Source organism: Sinocyclocheilus rhinocerous, unplaced genomic scaffold (assembly GCF_001515625.1).
Source record: "Sinocyclocheilus rhinocerous isolate Xijiao unplaced genomic scaffold, SAMN03320098_v1.1 scaffold2685, whole genome shotgun sequence".
Lineage (NCBI taxonomy): Eukaryota > Metazoa > Chordata > Actinopteri > Cypriniformes > Cyprinidae > Sinocyclocheilus > Sinocyclocheilus rhinocerous.
Window position 1 is genome coordinate 72,332 of NW_015667339.1, and position 23,532 is coordinate 95,863.

General features: G+C 37.5%; 4 protein-coding genes across 7 annotated transcripts in view; 2 read left to right on the forward strand and 2 right to left on the reverse strand.

Moving 5' to 3' along the window:
• Window positions 1-10,598, reverse strand: part of LOC107733814 (SUN domain-containing ossification factor-like) — a 51,112-nt gene extending 40,514 nt beyond the window's left edge. For all 4 annotated transcript variants that reach the window (XM_016545614.1, XM_016545613.1, XM_016545612.1 and 1 more), the window contains exon 1: window positions 10,324-10,598. In XM_016545614.1, the coding sequence (XP_016401100.1) occupies window positions 10,324-10,376 (53 nt within the window). In that variant the 5' untranslated portion in view covers window positions 10,377-10,598. The remainder of the gene's footprint in view (window positions 1-10,323) is intronic.
• A 1,162-nt stretch (window positions 10,599-11,760) lies between these two features.
• tmed5 (transmembrane p24 trafficking protein 5) lies at window positions 11,761-15,857 on the forward strand. The gene is made up of 4 exons (XM_016545619.1): window positions 11,761-12,070; window positions 12,612-12,709; window positions 12,819-12,999; window positions 15,071-15,857. The coding sequence occupies exons 1-4, from the start codon at window positions 11,891-11,893 to the stop codon at window positions 15,287-15,289; spliced, it is 678 nt and encodes a 225-aa protein (XP_016401105.1). The 5' UTR covers window positions 11,761-11,890; the 3' UTR covers window positions 15,290-15,857.
• A 2,359-nt stretch (window positions 15,858-18,216) lies between these two features.
• On the forward strand, window positions 18,217-20,121 carry pigc (phosphatidylinositol glycan anchor biosynthesis, class C). Its single transcript, XM_016545618.1, has 2 exons — window positions 18,217-18,339; window positions 19,079-20,121. Exon 2 carries the CDS (start codon window positions 19,091-19,093, stop codon window positions 19,970-19,972), a length of 882 nt encoding a protein of 293 aa, XP_016401104.1. The 5' UTR covers window positions 18,217-18,339; window positions 19,079-19,090; the 3' UTR covers window positions 19,973-20,121.
• A 1,409-nt stretch (window positions 20,122-21,530) lies between these two features.
• The window catches only part of LOC107733804 (dynamin-3-like), a 43,390-nt gene continuing 41,388 nt past the window's right edge, over window positions 21,531-23,532 (reverse strand). The window contains exon 22 of the mRNA XM_016545600.1: window positions 21,531-21,707. Coding sequence (XP_016401086.1) covers window positions 21,668-21,707 — 40 coding nt within the window. The 3' untranslated portion in view covers window positions 21,531-21,667. The remainder of the gene's footprint in view (window positions 21,708-23,532) is intronic.

Genomic DNA, 23,532 nt, shown 5'->3' on the forward strand with positions numbered 1-23,532 from the left:
TTAGTACAAAATGTCCTAGTACACAATCTGAGGAGAGGGTGGAGAATGCCTGTATGTGTAGGATAGAAACAGACAATGTGCCCTATGCTTGAAGGAGTGGGGGATGGGCTATAGGAAGACTACCACAACCACCATAAACCTAGAAGTAGCTAGACTGATCCAAAACAAGGCTATGACAGATACAAGCTCAGTCCATTGACTCCATTCAAAATATTGTACTGCTTTATACCTAACTTATGTTGCGTATGTATTAAAAGGTGCACAATTTTAGCCCCACTGAAAAATAAATCCATTGTCCAGTCCCACTGAGCATGGCTGATGTGTCATTTATATTTTACATATAATATTTGGTTTGCCAGAACTCTATGTTGCTGTTTTGTCTCCCACAAAGGACTTTAAGTCTGCAAATATCACTCTTTAAACACCAAAACATTGAAGTATCCCACAAAGCTCTCTCGAATTTGGAAAACTAAACTGAAACTTTTGTTTCATTGCTTCTGTTTACCAAAAATACCCTGTTCTGTTCTCTCTGCCTATCATTTAATTACAGAGCAGATGCTGTTTTTTTTATTCAGAGAAGAGAAGGAAACATTGGTATTAAAGTTAACATGGCTCCAGGGATGATTTGGGGACAGCCTCTGTCTGGCTCGGTCCACTCATCCACTTGTTTCGAGTTCAGACATTCCCCTACGCTTGACAGGATAGGGGCAGAAAGACAAAAAAAAAAAAAGATACAAAGACAGAGAGAGAAGCTACAATAATGGACCTATCTGGCTCTGGAAAAGACAAACCAAATGAGTGAAGGCAAAATAAAAGAGAGCCAATCTGAGTGCCAGCAAAATGCATTTGTCCACGTCCATGAAAACGCAGTTTAATTAAACATAACCCAATTTTCCTTCTCAGCCTCTTGAACCAAAGATTTAAAGCACATTAATTCATTTGATACAGGATTCTTTTCTTTTATTCTAATTAAGAGTGTTTGTCCTGACATTTTTCACCAACGAGTCACTAAAATCTGTATTAAATTACACACATTTCACACAATACAGTGTCTTATTTGCCCACTGTGTTACAATACAAAAATATTTGTTAATTATAATGAGCTAGTCCAAAAGATACAAACATTACAGATTGTGTTAATTCACTGGATCAGGTATTAAGAACTTTAGAAAAAAAAAAAGACAACTCATAGTTTAAAAAATATATATACTCCGCTTTAAACCAGACCCCATGGTGTGGGCACCTAGAAGACAAGGAAGTGAGAATCAGTAAGTGGAAAATAAGTGCGTGACACCATGAGGTAAAATGGCATGTTTACAACAGCAAGCAGGGCTGTTAGGAATGTTAAGTAAATATATACCACAAACCTTCATTCAGCATTGCTGAAACTGAAAGTAAATTAAAGTTCTGTCACATGTGTAGCTCAATGCTGAACTTATGTACACTGATAAATAACATAGGCCACGTTCACACAGCAGCAGAATACGGTTGTCAGTCCTGTATTTGAGTCCAAAATACGGTTACGTTCACACACAGTACGGTTTTTTACAGGCGTGCCAACCGCATTCTGTAACCGAACTCACACCCGTACATTTTCAGGACTCACAACCGCATTCTCAGAACACACTCTGTGTGAACAGAACAGGACTAGACTAGTTGCCTGTCACGTCATAGTGCGAGAGAGTCGCTCTGCTGCACAAACACATGTTTACCGTGTGTTGCGTGGTTTCATGTGTGGTTTCAGTAACTTACAGTGACGAAGAAATTAGATGCGTGTCATCTGAAAGTCTTAGATCCAATCTCCACCAAAGCCACTGCCAGTCAGTTTTGCATTCTGCGCGCGACTCAAATATTCTGCTCTACACCCAAATATAAAAGCTGCTGTCGGTTAATGAAAATTTGATGGATGAACTTGCGGCTCGATTGGACTCTTGTCGTGTCAGAAAGTGATAAGACTAAGTTTTGTGGACGTTGCTATCTCTGATTTTATTTTGGTCACTGTTGCTATGGTTACTGGTAAGGAATACGGGCTTGACTCCCGTTGCACGTTCATACAGACAGTATTCGAGATGCTACTGTAAGTTTCTGTGTGAACGGGACATTTCGAGACTCACATCTGTAAGTAAATGCGGCTGTCAATCCCAAAAACTGACCGTGTGAACGTAGCCATATATAAACTAGCAATCTGTGTAATAATAAAAACATTCATTATAATAATAGTGCAAAGTTATTTTATAAGAAAATTACTTTTTGCTCTGAACACTGGTATAATGTCGAATGCCTTCTTTAGAGACCCACCAAATGAAGGCATTTATAGAACCAATGACAGATTAAGTAGAAAAAGTGAATATCATTCATAAATTTTGGGCACACAGTTTATCGATTCATCTCTAGTTACAAGATTAGGTAAATGACAAATTAGGCTTAACAACAAATTCAACTGTTTAAATTAGCTGCGCCGAATTGGGGCAGGGCGATATGGCCAAAAAAAAAAATCATATCTCTGTATTTTTTTAGGCTGAATTGCGATGTACAATATGTATCTCAGTAATTTCTACATTTTGCTATTTGGATGAAAAAAATATCTGTATTTATTTAGAAAAATTGCTATTTTACATCCTGCCCAATGTTGTCCAATGAAACAATGTTCATATTAAAAGCTATTAAAACAAATATTGTGAATGTAACCATGTAGGCTATTATATAATAGCCTATATGCATAAAAAGGGTTAAAATCACCTTACATTCTAACACTGCAACACTACAATCTACAAGGAAGCTGGTGTTCAGGAACAATTCCTCAGAACAGTTGACAGTTGAACAGTTGACTGCTGTGAACTACAGGGATTCACATATGCTGTGACACTGCACTCTTCTCTTGAAATTCTGGGACTGAGAAATTCTGAGGAATCAGAAAACGTTGTTCCAGTGAATATACCAGACAAGCAAGATAAAGAGGGGCCTTCTTGAATGAAGATAAGAAATCCAAAAGGATTTTTTCTGAAATAAAAAAAGCCTCTTGACACAGGATGGGATCTTTGGCCTTGCATACCTCACATAACCACCAACCCCCACTCTATCAGCCCGAGGTATGTTCAGAGTCATCCTTTCTCCCGCTGAATCAGGCTGTCAGCACACGGATATTTCTTACCCATCCACATGCTAAAAACAGTTAGGCTTATATGACAACTAGGGCCCAAAGACAAGAACACTGTTACAGCCCTCATGGGATGGACTTATATAAGAGGCAGCACAAATGGCTTTTTAACTTGCACATGCATATAAACACACGCCTCACTGAAAGCATGACTGCTCGGTTGTCTGTGCAAGAGGAAATGAGGCCCCTTGCAGAGCAAACTCAACCGAGAGCTCCAAAACAACCTTACAGTGGTGAATTAGTATACAGACCTAGACTGAAGAAGGGCCGAGACATATCTATGGATCAGAATAATCACAGAGACTTTGGGCTTGAACAGTCATCACACAGAACACCCTAGTAACCACATAACTGGACAACCACCACAACACCCTAGTGTCATGGTGTTTAGAATCACTTAAAATGGGTCTCATTTATAAAATGTGCATGAAATCTGCATACAAACTTAGATTTGTAAATCATGATTCACCAATAACTTTCATACTAAAATGTATTCTAAATTTACAAAAAAATTAAAGAACAACTGAAACCACACATGCAAAAATCATATACTCTGGGTGGCCTCATAATTATGTTAAGATGACATTTTATACATGGATATTTCATTTTAAATGTATTTCATCACATACAGTGAAAGATTAAGAAAATCTGCGCTAGATCTTGAGCTGCAAGGTTTCTCTGAATAACAACGCAGATATGCGTATTCACGGCTGGCTAATGAGATGTCTGTAAAAGTGACGTGACATGTAGCCAAGTATGGTGTCTCATACTCGGAATTTGTGCTCTGCATTTAACCCATCCAAGTGCACACACACAGCAGTGAGAAGTGAACAAACACACACCGTGAACACACACCCGGAGCAGTGGGCAGCCATGTGCTGAGGCGGCCGTGGGAGTGGTTGGGGGTTCAGTGCCTTGCTCACAGGTCTCACCTCAGTCGTGGTATTGAAGGTGGAAGAGAGCGCTGTACATTCACCCCCCACCTTCAATCCCTGCCGGTACCAAGAACCAAGTCCAACTCTAACCATTAGGCCACAACTGCCCCCCGTAATCTGGGTCTGTATGAAAAGGTGTTTATTGTGTTTGAACTGGTTTTGAAGATGGCCTACTTCGCACTGCTCGTGGATCTTGCTGCGCGTCTCTCAGACAAAAGTGCGACATATGTTTGCTGAGAGTGACGAAAGGCTGTAAAGGAAAGGTTGTGTGGAAAGCCCTTACATGGAAATGGAGCACACGGTCACTCTTTTAGGACACTCCAAATTCATTAACATGAGACTGAGGTTAAAATGATTTCATGTGCGTACGGACGTGTTGTGAATTAGCCAGAATTTTGTTGTGTACAAATACAAAATAATCCATGCAATTGGTAGTAAAAAAGACCCAATATCTTCATTTAATTTTTACATTTACTGTTCTTATGTGGAAGAGTGAAAGCAAACAAGCTGCTTTATTTAATGCCTTAAGTGCTGAATATTGTACACAAGCTACATCCTGCCAAAATCAAGGCTCACTCATGGATTATGCAGTCACTTATTTTAACTAGACAAAATGTCAACACGATCTTCCAATGATATTCTCTCTGGTGATGCATGCAGGACTTCACCAGTCTTTTTTGTGTCCATTTACTTTCTTGACTTATTTAAATCTGTAAAATTATGAAACAGTCACATGAACTGAAAACTGACAACATAAACTGGAAAAATAAATAATTGTTACAACATGCAGTGCTGCGGTTCTCGTGAGAACAGGCTCTGTCTTCAGGGTATATAATAGGAAACGGTTAGATGAAGAATAAGCCAGAGTCATTTTACTTTAAAAACATCAATCCATATATGATAAATGCAAACATTTGATATACATGTATCAGTGATTTCACATTCTACCTATACTCTATGATTATACAATGTTACTAGCATTAATCAATAAAGCTACTGCTTCATACAATAGCAGACACTGTACCATGACAGACCAGCAAACAAAGCACAGGGGCTGGTAGACCAGCTGCCTTCCTAATTCAATCCTTCTTATCTAATACTCGATTATATAACGTCATTGCTTACTACTCAGGGCTCAGACTGAAAGTATTATCTCTAAATCATTATCAGCCTCATGCTGCTATATGTGCCACACAGATCCAGCTGCAACAATGAGAAACGGTTTGAAGGTATAAACAATCACATAAGCTTCAAAATTATTAGGGAGGGCATGCATGGCACTTTGAGAGTGACATCATCACACAATCTGTGATATGAAGAGTAAGATTAACACCAAACACCTAGACATTTCTCGGTGTAAAGCTGTGTTTCCTTTCTCTACACAACCTGCATCATGCAGAGAGCATGATGCATGAAGACGCGGAAAGAAACGCAATTCGGGGCTCGTGCATTGCCTGAGACGTGGCTCTATATTTGCACACTGTGCACACAGAACACACTGAATGGAGTAAATATTCACGTCTTCTTGCGGCTGAATGTGTTAAAATCTATCGAATGTTCAAATTGGCAGGGTGTATTTGTCCATAAAAGAAAGACGGCAAAATTTGTGTTTGCGCATTGTCTGAGACATGGCTCTCTATGTGCGCGGTGTACACACAGAACACAGCGCGAGTACTGAATTCAGTTCATTTGCGTCTTCTTGCACTTGAATGTTTTATTTGACAAGGCTTAAAAATGTGTGCAAATGATAAGCTTTCGTGACGACGCAGCAGTGGCCTGATCGGGTCTTTCACACTGGCCCCGGGCCATCGGACAGTCCTAATTGTCGAGCCCTGATTCTGCTGGGTTTTTTGTCAAGGAGAAGCAGGCTGAGGCTAACTTAGCCTACAAAAACATGTAATCACTGCAGCTCTCTATTACAGTCAACACATGACTGTTGAAATGTCAGCCCACACTTAAATGCTGAGAATACTGAACACAAAGGTTCCCTACAGAGGAGAGGTTAACATGCAATATGCTGACATTCCTATGTTTTAAACAGCAGTTGGATGATCAGTTCACTGTTCATTAATCAATGACTAAAAACAATGCAAACTCAGAAAGCCAGCGCAAGGTTATAATGGGTTTTTTTTTCTGTGTACTTGACTGTGTACTCAGTCATATAGGGAACATGGGGCCCTCCCCTTATAGCCATACTATGGTGCCCACAAAAGGGGCCAAGAAAGGTTTGTTTTTATCCAGACGAACTGCATAAAAGAGCTGTGGTACTCACATTCACAATAACCCAAGAACATTTCCTAAAATGCTTAGTTTATGCTTGTTTTAGCTGATGAGGTTAACAACTAAACATTATCTGAACTATTTTTAATCACAATGAAAAAATGGCTTCATTTCACACCGGTTTAGTTGTCAAAAACATAATAAATTGAATAAAACCTCTTTTTTTTTATTTCCACACAGCCCTAAGCACAATTATGCTTTGTATGGTCTCAATGCCAAGTGAGAAAATGAACCCAATGACCAAGGGGTGTTGTTTCCAAGGCAACCTGAAGCCCACCCCAAGACCCAAGGTGGGTGATGGGCAGTTTAGAGTGGGACATGCTTAGCAGGTCAAATTTTTTACCGTCTCTGGGGATGGGTCACGACTAGTAATGAACAAGACAATTAGTACAACTAATCATTCTGAACAAGAAAAACTCTTTAAGTCTTTAAATGCATCCCCTTTAAATCACTGCAGCTCACACGGACATCTTCGGTTTTTGCAATGCAACTTTCAAGCGTGTTGAGCGTTTAAAGACACCATGTTAAGTTGAACTTAGTTCATTTTTAAAAAGCATTCATAATAGTTCTGTGAAAGGGGACAGTCATTTATGTCTCACAAAGAATTCAAAGCCAGCATAGATATGAGCCTGTGAGTTTTGTTGCAGGAGGCGTGGAGGAAGATGTCACAGCAGTATGCTACATTCTCAGCTATTATAAGTAGGGAAGAAGGAAATGGACAGGAGGAGGAAAAGAAAGAATAAGGAAGATAAAATAAGCAGCAGAGGAGAAGAGCCTCTGGCTGTGGGTCTGATGTGTGCCAAAGCAGTGCCATGTCCTGCCCATAACTGCAGGCTGTGCGATTCTCTCACTATATTAACATTATTCCCTCAAAACACTTTCCGTTTTTTTTTTTTTTATCCTCACTGCTCATCGATTTGAGAACAATTGTGAAAGTGATTGAAAACAAATCACAAACATGACAACATAAAGATAGAAGCAGACTAAAGAGAGCAGGACAGGAGACACATGAGGAGTGCTCTCACTAGTCTACTTTCTGAAGTTAAACTGTAGATCAAGATCAAGCACTAAAACAGTATACAAGTATTTGGTAGTAGAGTCAGTTATGCACCACTTTGTTCCATTTTAAAAGCAAGTGTTGTCTGTCTGTGCTTTAGATTTGAAGAAAAGTGGACAACCATTTTAATGTGTTAATCTACAGTAAAATGACATTCTAGAAAATGTTCCAAATACTCTAAGGCCCGGTTTCACAGACGGAGCTTAGCTTAAGCCAGGACTAGGCCATAGTTCAATTTGGATTTTAAAGTAATTTTTATAATTATGCCTTAGAAAAAACATTACTGGTGTGCATCTTGAGACAAAACAAGGGCACTGACATATTTCAAGATCAATCAGTGCAAGTTTCTTTCAGTTGCAACAGCTCAGACTTACATTTTAGTCGGGGACTAGGCTTAAGCCTTGTCTGTGAAACCGTAGGTATATGCTCGAAAAAAAGTTCACCCAGCAATTATTTTACAAAACATATCTGGACAACACAAACAGCTCTGGGACTTGATTATTATAGCAGAATTATAGTAAGGATAGTTTTAACTAATGCTGGGCGGTATGACCAAAAATTTATATCACGGTATTTTTCAAAATGATACCGGTTTCACGATTCATGACGAAAAATTCATATCATAACAAAAATAAACACCGGTATTCGGTATGAACCGGTAGACCGCCCAGCACTAGTTTTAACCTTCTAATATTCAGTAGCCAACAGCACAGGTAGATTTGAACATTTTTCTTGTAGACAAATATGACAGAACAACACTCAAACTGAAAATCATCAGCCACTGAAAACTCAGGCATTTGTGATCAGATATTCGCGAAGCAACAAGTGAAAACAAATATGACTCCATTATGCTCACTCAGCCACAACCGCATTTATGATCATTCAAATTTAAGATCACATGACATGGAGTTTGAATAGAGAAAATCTAATTGAACTTTGGACATGTATTCAACCCAGCTGTCTTTTACAGACAAGTGTTGTAAGCTTTCTTTAAAAAAAAAAACTGATATCAAAGAGCAATTGTTACAGACATGACTCAATTATCCTACTTTTCTAAAACTAGGGTTAAAAAAAAAAAAGAATATTCTGACTATTTTTGTAATTATGCAACTAAAAAAGAGGTCCATTCTGCAAAGCCCCAAATGCTGAAAAGGTGGCAACAACAGATGCAGGCTCTCCGCTATTTGGCCCCCTCTGTGCCTTGAACAGAATCTGGAAATTTATTGTCTCAATAAAGAAAACGAAATATGTCTATCCTTTAATGCGAGTATGATTTAGAGTAGGGAAAAATAAAGAGTAGGGAAAAATAAAGAAAAAAAAACATGACAACTTATTTCAGTAATATATGGTTGGCCTTCCAGACCTATTTTATATTTGAAGCAGAAAACATGTTTATTTTACCTTCTTAATGCAAGTCTCTGTTCCTGTGCACGCTCCAGCTATGCATGTTATTCCAAATAAAACTACATAATCTTTCATGTAATTGAAGCGACTTTACTTTCTAGATGATGTTGTGAAACCCTTATTGTTCTGGTATGTAATGCTTACTTTTCACTAAATAAATAAAATGTTTACGTGTTGTTTCACATTTATTTTAGATTCGTACCAGGTTGCTCTTTTCTGAAAGCCATGCAAACATGAAAAAAAAAACATAATGACGTAATAAAAGCTAGCAAAGTGTGCCAAATAACAACACAGGTATTTATGAGCTGTGAGTTTTGTGCATATGTGATGCAATTCTTATGCAACTTGCCATTTTTTTTATTTATTTTTTGATACTGGCATTAGGTATGAAGACATCCTCACAATTTTAAAAATCTAATTTTTTCCATTTACCTTCACTTACAAGGTTACACTGATAGAACCAAAAGTGAACGGCTTTCTGCCTGTGCAAAAGCACAGTAATACAAGCGGTTGTAATCAGTCATTATGAAAATAGCAGTGAGTTCGCATATATCAGCCCGTTATTAAAATCATCAATCTGATAGGATGTCCGGCGGCAGGCACAGTGTGTAATTGTGTTCTTGTCTCACCAGGTACTGTGACCTGCGTTAGCACCCTGTGTGCCTAGTCAACATCTGACCAACCCTAATCCACCACCTCTCCACGGTGGATGCCACATTAACCTGGCACAGAGAGCGAGCGCAGTTTATCATAGATATGCACATATTTGAATGCATTAAACTTTCTCAAAGTAACATACACTAAAGAGTTTGCTTCGGTGGTCAGGGCAAATTTAGGCTCTAGCAGTCCGGCCAACTGGACAGCAGCCTGTTACTTTTAGATAAATGCAGTCCAAGCGATTCATGGTCTGAAAGAGTTACTAGGCTTTACCTACATACTAAGCTTGAAAAACAAAAACTGACCATAATTCCTGATAATGGCCATTAAAAAGTGCTGCTACAAAATTAAACTATATCAGCTGATTCCAATTGTTAGCAGTTCAACAAAGCCTTAAAAAAATGAAAAACATACATAAATTACTACTGAAATTAATAAATGCTCACATACAGAAGTGGGAAGCCTAATAATGCATGGTGGGCTGTCTGTTTTCTGTACATCGTGTACCCTCTATCGACAATTTACATTCATAGTGGACAGCTGGTGGTCCAATGCTACTTTCAACAGGCTGTCACCACATTTCTTTACAAGATGCAAGCAACTCCACAATAATAAATGATATAAAACAGTATTTTTTGACGTCTTTTGACACAAAGCTTAAAAATGCATACCACCTCTGAGGCTACTAAACTAACGTTAGCATCTAGCATGAAGCTATCATTAGAGATACAGTGGTAAATGGTGTCGTTGTCAAAGTATTAGTGTTTTTATGGCGCAGCTTGACAGGTAGATACATTATAATAGTATTCAATCAACAAAATATTTTGACTCACCAGCACAGGAGAGCTAAAACAGCGCACAGCAACAACACGCGCAGTTTCTTCATTATCTTCCCGCGGGGACCAACATCCTCGCTTTTTTATCTATTCACCTCTAATACTGACGACAGAGGCCAAGACTAGTTAATAATGCTAATTGTTTACAACTGTATTAAGGTAAGGGGGTGTGTTTCGCGGTACAGAACAAACAGTTGGGCTAGTAGTTTCTGTTTTAAGCCCCCCGTTGGGAAGCGCTGGCTGCCTGCCTGGCTCCCGTCCGCTTATGCTGCTGCTGCTCTGCTGCTCTGCTGCCAGCGCTCACGGCTCCGGCTGCCCCGTCCTCAGCCAATAGGAATCGGGTATTACTTTAACCCCGCCCACTCCTCGAGGTCTGGATGAGTTGGAAGTTTTGTCATCAGACGCGTCGCCTTAAAGATAAGATATCTGAAATATTGCTAGAACATTCATGTGGGAGAATAATTGAGCTACTTTGTTATATGTAACCCCTTTCATGTTTAATTCTTGTGGGGTTTAAAATATGACAGTCATCTATCTACATGAGAATGATCTCTAATAGGCAGGTCTTTTATAAACTTATCGACTTTATAAACACTTCAATATCCGTTTAACAGTTAAATTAGTAGCCTAACTCTTTTTTTGTTAAAAATATATAAACTTTAATTTGAATAACTTTATTTTAGGATTAAAGGAAATACACACACACACACACACACACACACATATATATATATATCACATGTGAGTCTCACCACATTTTGGTGGTTGCTGTCTCTAAAATGTATATTTTACCATTCCATCTTGTTTATTTATTTATTTTTTATTTATTTTATTTTTTTGGTGCAAACTTTCGTCACCTCAAAGCTGAATTGATGCACTTGATCATTTGGTCAACTTCTGTGGCGTAGTAAAAAAAAAAAAACGATTGTAAAACTAATCGTTTGTTGAGTCGAATCTTTTAAATGAATTAGATGAACAGGCTCACAAAACCCACAATTGATATATAACCTATTAAAACCCCATTGTTTATATTACCTGTTTTTTAATTTGCATATTTAATATTGCCCCTGGGAATATAAATTATTGTGTTATTATTATGCATAAGAAAAATGATTATTCTCTGAATAAAAAAATGAGAAAAGAACCGGTTCTTGGGAAAGAAACGATTCGCAGAAATAAGTCCGACTTCCTCATCACTGCTGTAAAGCAAAGCACTATGCAGCGCAGAACTACATTCTGCAAAAAAAAAACTACATTTCCCATAATGCAACGGTGCAGGAATTCGCGTTATATGCCAGTGGACGTTGTACTTGTATATAAATAATACATTCGCGTAAAACACGTGTTCCCTAATTTTATACAATTTTTATTAATTTCTTATAAAAAAAGGAAGTACCTGTGCTGGCAGATTTAGAAATGATTAATAATATTTCTACTTTTGTGAGGCGGGGTCCTCAAGTCACAGCATTCCCAACTCGTTTGGTGAGCTGTCCTGAGCAGCTGCTGAAGTTTACAGAAGCACAACTTTCATCGGTTGTTGATAAAGTTGTGGAAGTGTAGTAGCATGCGGTGGAGTATGGAGGTGTTGAGAGTGTGTGTGGCGTGTTTGTTGTTGTGTGTGTCTGCGATCAGCGCTTTCTCTCAGTCTCTGGACAGTGACTTCACCTTCACTCTGCCCGCCGGACGCAAAGAGTGCTTCTTCCAGACTATGAAGAAAGACGCTTCACTGGAGATCGAGTACCAGGTAACTTACATCTGGAGATTTCACTCTGATTCAGCCTGTATGCTGGTGATACTGAGTGTGTTGAAAGACGATATAACTTCTTCATTTTGTTGGATACTGCCTACATACGTATTATGGTATCAATAAAGTGTTGATCTGTGATCTCTCTCTCTGTGTGTGTGTGTGTGTGTGTGTGAGAGAGAGAGAGAGAGAGAAATGTCAAATAATTGTTTTCTTCATAATTAGCCATTTTTTTGCCAATTAGCTGGTTGCAAAACAAACAGCAATGATTCTCTTTCAAACATGATCTAATGCAATAGAGTTTGTTGCATAATGAAAATTAGACTTGAAAGTGTGACACAGAAGTTGGAGAAGTGACACAATGGAGCTAAAGGTCACTTTTGGAGAAGGAAAAGTACCAAAATGGACTGTGATTCTGTAGACTTGCGTATTGATTCTGTAACGTGCCCATAGTAAGCTCAAACCTTCATGTTGTGAGGGCAGAATCAGCAGATCCTTCTGTTGACTCATCATTAATGGAAATCTATGTGTCTTTGTGCAGGTTCTGGATGGAGCGAGTCTAGATGTGGACTTCTACTTACAGTCGCCCAGCGGTCACGTTATAGCCACTGACTACAGAAAATCTGATGGAGTTCATGCGTAAGTTTTACCCACAATCAGTTTATTCATACACACTGAGCTAATTACTTCCCGAGTAACCGTTTTTGACCTTTCGTTGTTTTTTTCTATGTGACTTTTTTTATGTCAGAGTGGAAACAGAAGAGGGAGACTACATGTTCTGTTTTGATAATACATTCAGTGCGGTTTCTGAGAAAGTCATCTTCTTTGAGTTGATTTTGGACAATATGGGGGACGGCGAGGAATCGGAGGACTGGAAAGCATACGTGCAGGGAGCAGACCTTCTGGACATGAAGCTGGAGGATATCATGGTAAGAACAACACGTGCCAAAGAAAAACACTTTTAGACGAGAGTGTCTCAGTCAGTGCCTAATGTACAGTACCATTCAAAAGTTTTTTTTTTAATGAATGAATGAAATTATTATTACTTTTATTCAATAAATTGATCAAAAGTGACAGTAAAGACATTTATAATGTTAAAAAAATTATTTAATTAAATGCTGTTCTACTGCATACTTTCTATGCATCAAAAAATACTGAAACAAATATTAATCATAGTTTCCACAAAAATAATTAGCAGCACAACTGTTTTCAACACTGAAATAGAAATAAATGTTTCTTAAGCAGCAAATACTATGGAGTAATATACTGCTGAATAACTGCTGAAATCCATCACAGGAATAAATGACATTTTAAAATATATTAAAATAGCTAACTTTTTCACAATATTACTGTTTTTTTTTTTTTTATCAAATAAATGCAGCTTTGGTAAGCATAAGAGACTTATTTGAAAGAAGAAAAAAAAATCTTACTGACCCCACACTTTTGAATTGTAGTGTAATATATCTTTTAATATTTGCAAAACTGTCAGTGTTCAAATACCAGAAACATCAAGGAATCTTTCCACGTATGGAAGAGAATTTAATAAAACCTCTATATATCTAACTATCTATAGTCGGTCTAAATTTTTCTAGTTATGCTCAGCGCTACAACATTTAGCTAAAAAACTGCTCTTTGTGGGGGTGATTCTTATTAAATGATATTAGACAATTTGTAAGCAGTAATCAGGAACAATAGGAAATATATATTGGGAATTCACTTGTTAGAAGGTGTGGTAGCCCCAAACTATTGTTATGGAATGTAGATAAGCAAGACTATTTTTCAGTAAATGAATATGTCCCTGACAATCTTGAAATGCACCTACATTGCGATTAAATCCACTTTCATGAGGTTTTGATTCCAAGTAAGTGGAATAATTAACTTCCTATTCACAGATGTCAGTATTTGGGCTTGAACACTCAGGTTTCACTGAGCATATGGCAGTAGTCAGTCTGTCTGTTAAGGTGGCATTTGTTTGAACCGAAGCAATATAGATAACCTGACAAGGCATGCCAACTACCAGCATGCAGTGCAGCACGTGTGGTGTCAATGTGACCCTGAGTGCTTGTGAAATGGCATGATAGTAAAGGACTGGGGAACACTAGCCAATATTAACAAGTACTTGACTGTTTTTCTTGAAAGAAGTGTATATAACCGGCGTGTTTTAGGTGTATTAGGCAACTTTTACAGAAATGCTAAGGGGATATACTGATTCTACATTAACAAGCCACTTCAGGAAGTTTTCACATATGTGCAGGAAATTGTGTGTTCCTATTGGGTCAAAGTGTTTGAGTTGACTTTGTTTACCTGCCATTGTTTCAAAGTGGAGATGTTATCGACTCTTTTTTCTTCGATGTTTGTGTAGGACTCTTTATGTCTCAGCCGTTGGTTCTTTTTCTTTTAATCCTGAAGACATAATAAAGTTACTTGAGGTTTAATTGTTGAGAATACTGATCAAAAGCACAATTTCTCCTCTCTTCATCCTCCAAAACACACAAACACTCTCTGAACTAACATAAAGGAACTGTGGGAACATACACTACCATTCAAATGTTTGGTCAAATATTTATTCATTTTGAAATTGATCAAAAATGACAATACAGACACTTATTATGTTATAATGTTCTTTGAACTTTCTATTCACCGACATTGTCACGGTTTGTCAAGGAAAGTTGTTGAAAACAGTTTAATAAGGAATGTTTCAGGAGCAGCAAATCAGCATATTAGACTGATTTCTGAAGGATCATGTGACACTGAAGACTGGAGCAATGATGCTGAAAAATCAAATTTGAATCACAGAAATAAATTACATTTTAAAATATATTAAAATAGAAAACAGTTGTTTTAAATTTTAATAATATTTTACTATTTTTACTGTATTTTTGATCAAATAAATGCACCGTTGGTGAGCATAAGAGACTTCTTTCAAAAAAATAAATTGACCCCAAACTATGTTAGTGTGTGCAAGTAATATTCACATTCTGAGTGTGTCTTTTTTTTCAGGACACCATCAACCGCGTGAAATCTCGACTGGGAAAGAGTCTTCAGATCCAGGCATTGCTGAGAGCCTTCGAAGCCCGCGACCGCAACCTGCAAGAGAGCAACTACGAACGTGTCAACCTGTGGTCGTGTACCAACCTTGTTGTCATGGTGATCGTATCCGGGGTCCAGGTGTACTTGCTGCGCAGCCTCTTCGACGACAAGAGGAAAACTTGCACATAGCCTCCCCTACTGCTACTTGACTGAAAAACACAAACACACACACCTCTGTCTGTCTCTCTGTCCTTTAATATTCAGCTCCATCCTTGGGTTCCTCCCATCAAAGTGTCCTTGGGCTGATAATAGCTGGAGTCACTCCTCCTCCAGACTTTTTTTTTTTTATCTCTCTTGACGCCTTGTGATGAAGACAATCATTTTCTACTTGACTAAGCCGATAAAATGAGAGATTGAAGTTGATCTCTAAGCTGCTGCTATGTGACCGATCTAACCAGGAACATGATGTTTTTAGTTTTAAATCAGATGACTAATAGTTTTGCGTTTTTTTGTATGACGTGTAGTTACTGAAATCTTCCAGGCACTGATAAGAATGCACTGATATGCAGAACGTTTCATATTTTTGTAACAAACTAGCTTAAGTATTTTGAAGGGACACCATTGTAAAATGTTTATGAGACGTATTAATGTCTGATTAAAATATTGAATGCTTTTTCATACGTTAACCACACCCATGCCCATTTTCTGTTTGCTTTACCCATCTGTTACTGATCATTTTATAAAGAGATGCACCCAATACACAGATGCTGTGGCCCTTTTCTTATGAACAATTTTTAATAGTTAATGGTGCTCATTTTTTGTCCAGGTCTATTAATTTATTTCAAAATACATAAATGCAATTCATACCTACAATGACTTGAATACGCCTCTTTCTCCAATTTCTGAATTCAGATTTATTTTGATATTTTTTGGGTGGCATAAAGTCAAAAATGTCGACTGTCCTGATATCATATTGAAGAAAAAATGCATTGAATTTCTTCCTTTCTTTTTTTTTTTTAGAAACAAATTTGCAGCAACATAAATTTATTTCACTTATAATTATTCAAAAACTATTGTCCACCAAATCAAAATTATGTAACGTCACTAATTTGCAGAAGAAAAAAAACAATGATCAAAAGGAAATTATCTTTAAAGTCTTTTCAAATATAATTTAATTTGAACTTTTTTTTTTTTTTTTTACAAGACAAGGTTAGTTCAGATTGTAAAATGTCTTGTGTTATGACTCCTTAAAAATGTAATGATATTAATGAATAATAATTCATATTTGTAAAAATATATATATATACTTTTCGCCTTGAAAAACACATTTTAAAGCATAATAAATAACTTACACTCTCATGTATTCAAGGTGTAAAGAAATTCATAATTACTTTTTACTTGGTTACAGCAACAATTTTAGAGTCATTGATTTTTTTCTCAAAAAAAAAATGGTATGAAATCAAGATTAATACAAAGAGAACTTGACGTGTTTTATATTAGACTTGCAAAAGATTTTTCCTTTCCCTTAACTTTTTATTCATTTATTTATTTTTAAATGTCCCTAACCTTGTATTCACACAGGAACTATGCCAACTTAAAAAGAGTCTTCTTAGAAGCCCCAGTCAGTGCCAGGCTGAATATGACTCATCTCAATAAATCACTGGAGGCTTCAGCAGCACTAGTAATAACAGCTCAATCCCTCATCCGTCATTGACAGCAGTCTGGACTTCAGTGTGCATCAGAGCTCATTCAGAGGCTGGATTCCTCTTCCCTGGTGAATGTGCTTGACTTAAAGAGGAGTATTTTAATGGCTATTGTGTTGTTGCAGTGTGCAGTTTCTCTCTCTGTCTAATGATGCTTGAGCTATTTCTGTTGTTACTACGACAACCATCTTCCACTGAGAGCCACTGGTCCTGTGGGAAGCGGCTCTCACTGTGCTAATAAATGAAGTTTACTGCTCGTTTTTGATTCAATCACTCTCTTTTGTGCTTTAAATGTAATTGTGTCTTTATTAGAGTTGCACTGCTTTCTAGTTTCTAATCTAATAAAGAGCAGTTTTACTTTTTTCCTATAAATTTTACCTCCTAGTTGATTAAAACACCACTATGAATCATGTGGATTTATGTTTGATTATCTGAAATGTGTTTGTTTTGAATTCCACAGAAAACTTGAATTGGATTTCTTATCGAATTTCTAATCTTATTTCGCCACCTACTGGAGACTTTTAGCACTGCCAGCTGTCAATTTTCAACTAGTTTTCCTTTGAGTGAAGGAATACGATTCTCTCTCTCTCTGTTTTAAGACTTAGCGTATCAATTTTTGGACTTAATAAATGATCATATGTGTATATCCTTCTGTTTCACAATCAGAATCAAGGAAAACTTCATTTATATCGTTTGCTCTTTTCTGTTTAATTTGAGTGATATTGTTCACATTGTGTGTTTAAAGGGCTGGTTCTGGAGTAAATGCATTTGTCACACGTTTAAGTACAATTTTTATATTGTAATTAATTTTAAAAAATCCATTAATGGCTACTGTGTGGGGAAAAATTCATTAAATATAATATCATTAAGACAACCAAATCAAAGATTTGTTTCCAAAATGAAATATTTGACTTTTACGTTGTAATCGTACTAAAACAAATTGTTAAAATATTTTCTGGAAATTTAATTAGGTTGACAACGTAAATGAGAGTAACACAAATATAATAAAAATAATAATAATAAATTCTATTTAAAATGATTACATTTGAGCATTATTTCTGACTAGTCTTTAGAAAGCAGAATGAAATAATTATATTTTGTGAATGTTTAACATATGTTAAGTGCACACATTAACTTTGACAGTTTTTGTAAATAAGTGAACAAAAACCTCTCAGTACTTTCACGGACCCAGTTTGAAAACCCCTGGCCTGATCGACCGCCTGAGTAATTCCCACCGGTTACAACTGTGACCAAGAACAAAACTTTTCACACACTTAAGAAAGTTAAAATCTCAAGATTTTACGAGATGCCGATGATAGGGCAATCTCGTGGTTCGACCCATAGACATAATAAATACTTATTTATTATGTCTATGGTTCGAACGACTCTTCATTCCTTGGAGGTTGTTGAGGGAAAGTCCGCAGATGGCGCTCTTCACCTAACGCTACCATCGCACTTTTGTTTTTGTGGTTCGTCACTTCCGGGTGTGAGATGGCGTGACAGCAGTGGGTAAAGTGAGAAAACCCTGCTGTGTCGGTAAGATATTACATTTATATGGGTTTAAAACCTTTTATGTGTTCAATATGAATGAACATAGTTTGTCTCCATACGCACTGCGTCCGCTGGTGTCTGATCGGCCGAACGAGAGTCGAATCTCTCGATCAGATTCAGATTGAATTCAGAAGCTGTTAGTCTCAGTAAGACTAGAGCCCGACAGAGAGATTGAATATTAATGTAATAACATTTTGATTATTGCTGAGTTTGATTTACACAAAATGTGAATTTCTTAAATTTGCTACAAGTTTTGTGGCATTTAAACATGATCTGAAAATTATTTAAATCCTTAAAAAGGAATGCCTTAAAAGTAAATTACTTACCATATATATATATACCTTTAAGTTTAATTTATAATTTGCTTTTATATATTTTACTTTTTGTAAAATCTTTTCTAAAAATATAGATATGTATGTATTGATATATATTTCTCTCTCTCTGCGTATGATTTATTGTTTGTTTTTAATAATGTTATTTGAAGATGTTTAATAAAGTTTAAAAAATAAGTAGAGTTGAGCAAAGTGGCGGAATTTCTGTGTAATATTTCGATTATAGCTAATAATGTAGATTTGTTGCTCTCAAGTTTTGTGGCATTTAAGAATTTATTTCAGTACTTAAAGTAGCTGAATAATGTAATGGGGCTTAAAACTCTCTACATTGTTTCTTACTTTTTCTGCAAATATATTGATGTAAGTAGTGATGATGGGTTGTGTATTGCCAGTTTTGACAGGTGATGGGGGCAGACAGTGGTCCGGGAGCTCCTGCAGCCGTCCCATGGCGTAAAGTCCTATATGAACGCCAGCCCTTTCCAGACAATTATGTGGACCGACGCTTTCTGGAGGAGCTGCGGCGCAACATCCGAGTCCGTCAGTACCGTTACTGGGCAGTGGTGCGTGAGACGGGGCTCATCGCACAGCAGGTGTCCTGTGTGGCCGTCTTTCTCACATTATGGTCTTGTATGGAACAGGGAGACCTGGTGCCGTCCACGGTGCTCTGGGTCTGTCTGGGCTGTGCTCTGTTGGGATACGGACTCTATGAGATCCTGGGAGGCGCTTGTGTTCGGGAGCGAACGCGCCTGGCGGACCTGCAGAGCGCAACCATCTTCCTGGCGTTTACTTTCGGGTTTTCACCTGTTTTAAAGACTCTAACCGAGTCGGTTAGTACAGATACTGTTTACGCCATGTCAGCCATGATGCTCCTGGCTCACTTGGTGTCCTTCCCGTATGCTCAGCCCAGTCCGCCGGGCAGTCTTTCCCTCAACGCGGCCCTTTTCGCGTCGGTGTGCCTGGCATCCCGGCTGCCCGGCGCCCTGCATACCTTCACCATGCTGAGCTGTGCCCTCCTGGTGTTCGCTCTCTGGCCCTGCCTGTTGCACCGCATGCGGGAGAAGGCGGAGTGGAGCTTCCCGTGGGCAGCGGTGCTGGTGTGTCTGGCTGGAGTCGGGGGTCTGGGTAGCCTGTGGCCCGAGGGGGCTCTTCTCCTCTCATTGGCTCTGTTAACATTAACTTTACTCTGTCCACTGTTACTGGTTCACCTGCAGAGGCACAAGGACAACATCCACGGTCCTTGGGACGAGGCAGAGATTAGAGAGGACCTGTCCCGCTTCCTGAATTGAACCTGCCTACAGAGTTTTAAGACCATTTTAAATTATGCTTTTGATAGACTCTCTTTGGTGGGATGGTTTTGAGAATCTTTTACACTTTTCCTAAACGGATAGTTCACCTAAAAATGAAAAATCTGCCATCATTTACTCCCCTGAACCTGTGCGTTTTCCTTTCTTCTGTGGAACATGAAAGAAAATGTTTTGAAGAAAATTGGTAACAGTTTTGGTTACCATTGGCTTCCATTGTATGGACAAAAACACTGAGACATTTCTTAAAATATATTATTTTGTGTTCTGCAGAAGAAAGTCATACAGGTTGGAAAAAAACGAGTGTGAGTAAATGATGACAGAATTATTATTATTTTTATTTTTTTTGGTAAGCTATGCCTTTAAGCTCAGGGAAGAATAAGAACGGTTACTGGGAAATTACATTTCATTTTGCCAATATAAAATACAACTAAACTATTAAATGGGTGAACCTCATGAAAACATGTCCAGGTCATGCTTGAAATAAAATGAAGCCCTGAAAATAGATGTAGACTTTTTTTTAGGCAAACAATATAATTTTGATTTTGGGGTATGATCCAGACATGTTTTGTGAAATTCAAATCATTTATATGGGAGTAGGGAGTTCGTTTTAACAGTATTTATATAAATGTGCATATTCTTGAATTGCTTGATTAAAACGTTTAAATGCTTGTCAATGTTTTTAATAATGCTTTTAACATGCTCACTGTACTGGAAATAATTGTTGTTTTTAACTATGATATGCATATACATATTTTATTTTTATTTGAATGGAGGTGATAGAAAAGGGTTGAAACTGTTCTAGACAAGCTGTTGCCCACAAGATGTAAGTCAGTCCCAGGTATTTCTGCAGCAGTAACTGTTGTTCATGTAGAACGACATAGCAGCAGGTCATTTCTGCCAGTGTTCAGTTGATAGAACAAAAGTCTTTGTTGGCTTTTCTGTAGCGTCATTTATAACTGACAGAATAAGAGCTTATATGAACAGTGTGTGACATTGCAATGAAGTTGCCAAATTAAAGTATTCTGTGCAAAATCTATCTGTTGTGTAAAATGAAATTGTGTAAATTCTTATAAATGAAGTTATAATGTTTGGCAAAATAAGATTAATATTGATGTTTGCTTTTTTTTCAGATTTTCTGAAGAAAACGAGAGTGGCGCTGGAAACTCACTACGATGCTTGGTTATTGTGGGTGGTTCCTTTACTAGCTGCATGATTGCAAATGATTACAAATTGCATTCCTAGCACAACCAGTGTGAGAAATTACATGCTGACGGGTTAAACCTGGGATTAGGGGTTGGTTCAGATAACTAACACTAGACATGAGCAATTATAACAGTGATGCTTGCTTTAGTAACCACAGGAAAATGTTGGACTTCTTAAGCACACGGTATTTACAAAATCCCAAAATGCTTTTTATTTAAGCGTGATAAAGAGCTGAATGGAACTCACTCACATTGCAAACATCAACATATGTACAAAACAGGAACAAACCTCAGCACAGTGCTCAATCTCACCACCGAAAGCAGAATCGGTGAGCAAAAAGACTTTTGCTATCTCCAAATCTGTTTTGATAGTTTTCCACTGTGTCTAAGATGTGAATCTTTGCTGTCCTCTTAATGACAATTCAAGCAGATCTTGTCGTTGGTGCTTTTTCTCTCACAGGTGGGCATTTGTGTCTCAGTGTAGCTGTTGAGTGGGCATCGCCGGTGGCTGTCTCCTGCAACACATTACACATAACCTGAGTTGTCAGAACAGACTCCCACAGCTCACAGCTCTGCCAATTCAGCTAATGGACATAACAACAATCTCCCATAAACTGCTCTGCTTCAGATGAATGTTTACAATTGCCTGCGAGTGTGTTTTGTTTTGGGAAAATGAAAGCGAAATGAACACAAATGGCCAGATCAGATCAACAGAACTGAAAAGAACATAAAACTGATTTTTCTTTAGATGGGCTACAAATAAATACCAAACCCTGCTGATCAGCTGTGAGTCAAACACAAAAATTCAAAAAAAAAATTCTTAAGGCAAACCCAGAATTTTAATCTCAAACGTACGTTTTTCTGGTGACACTTTACATTAAGGTTGAATTTGTTAATATTTCTTAATGTATTAGTTATCATGAGCTAACAATTCACAGCATTTATTAATCTAGTCTCAGGGTAGTTTTACATTCCCTACCATTCAAAAGTTTGGGGTCAGAAAGAAATTAATACTATTATTCATCAAGGATGCATTAAATTGATCAAAAGTGACAGAAAATACATTTGTAATGTTACAAAAGATTTCCGTTTCAAATAAATGCTGTTTTCTTGAATCTAAAAAAGTATCACCATTTCCAGAAATAGGAATGAATTGCTCATAAGAATAGTTTCTGAAGGATCTTGTGACACTGAAGACTGGAGTAATGATGCTGAAAATTCAGCTATGCCATCAAATAGAAAAGAGGTATTTTAAATTGTAACATTATTTCACAGTATTACTATATTTGTAATCCAATAAATGCAACCTCGCTGAGCATAAGATACTTCTTTCAAAAAATAAATTAAATTAAAAGAAGAAACAAAAACCCTTACTTATCTTACTAACATTTGACCTGTAGTGTATACAAGTACATTTTAACAATATACAATAGTATATTTACAAATTACATTACCCTAGAGTAGTAAATGTTGTAAAAAGTGTTGTTCAATGAGTTGTGACAACTAGTGCATTAACTAATGTTGAGCTTACCATAAAGTGTTAGTTTTTTTTAAGCATTTCTTTTTTAAGAATATTCTGAACTTTTAATAACAGTAATTACTAGCAGTTCCTAAAACTAAAGTTTGTGATTTCAATAAAAAAAAAATCCTGCCTCAAACACACGTACTTGTTTAAGCTAATGTTCCTGTATCGTGCTGGCCAGGATGCTCAAATGAACAGAGCAAGACTTTGACAGCACCACTGTGACAATGAATCTGCGTCTCTGCATCTTACGCTCGAATAGAAGTACTGTAACATTGAAAAAGTGACACATCACCTTTAATTAGGCCCAAAAGAGCTCATTATTGTGAGCTGACCATGTTGCAATCACAAGCTACGGTGTCGGTACGTCTGTAGTGAGTGCGTGTGTGAGTGTACTGGTTTATATATCCTGGTGGGGACTTAAACCTGACTACACACAGACTCATGGGGACTCGTGTCACGGTGGGGACCTAAATTGAGGTCCCCACGGGTACAAAAGCTTATAAATCGTACAGAATGAAGTTTTTTGAAAATCTAAAAATGCAGAAAGTTTCCTGTGAGGGGTAGGTTTAGGTGTAGGGTTGGTGTAGGGCAACAGAATATACGGTCTGTACAGTAGAAAAAACATTACCCCTATGGAGAGTCCCCACAAAGATAGCAAACCAGACATGTGTGTGTGTGTGAGAGTGAGTGTGTGTGTGTACAGGTTTATATATCCTGGTGGGGACTTAAACCTGACTACACACAGACTCATGGGGACTCGTGTCACGGTGGGGACCTAAATTGTGGTCCCCACGGGTACAAAAGCTTATAAATCA

What these genes read in the sequence shown, in the direction of transcription:
- tmed5 (XM_016545619.1), top strand. Translation starts at nt 11,891, where the DNA reads ATGCGGTGGAGTATGGAGGTGTTGAGAGTGTGTGTGGCGTGTTTGTTG. An exon ending in AAATCTGATGGAGTTCATGC is followed by an intron (nt 12,710 to 12,818) that starts GTAAGTTTTACC and finishes TTTTTATGTCAG; the next exon opens with AGTGGAAACAGAAGAGGGAG. An exon ending in TGAAGCTGGAGGATATCATG is followed by an intron (nt 13,000 to 15,070) that starts GTAAGAACAACA and finishes CTTTTTTTTCAG; the next exon opens with GACACCATCAACCGCGTGAA.
- pigc (XM_016545618.1), top strand. Translation starts at nt 19,091, where the DNA reads ATGGGGGCAGACAGTGGTCCGGGAGCTCCTGCAGCCGTCCCATGGCGT.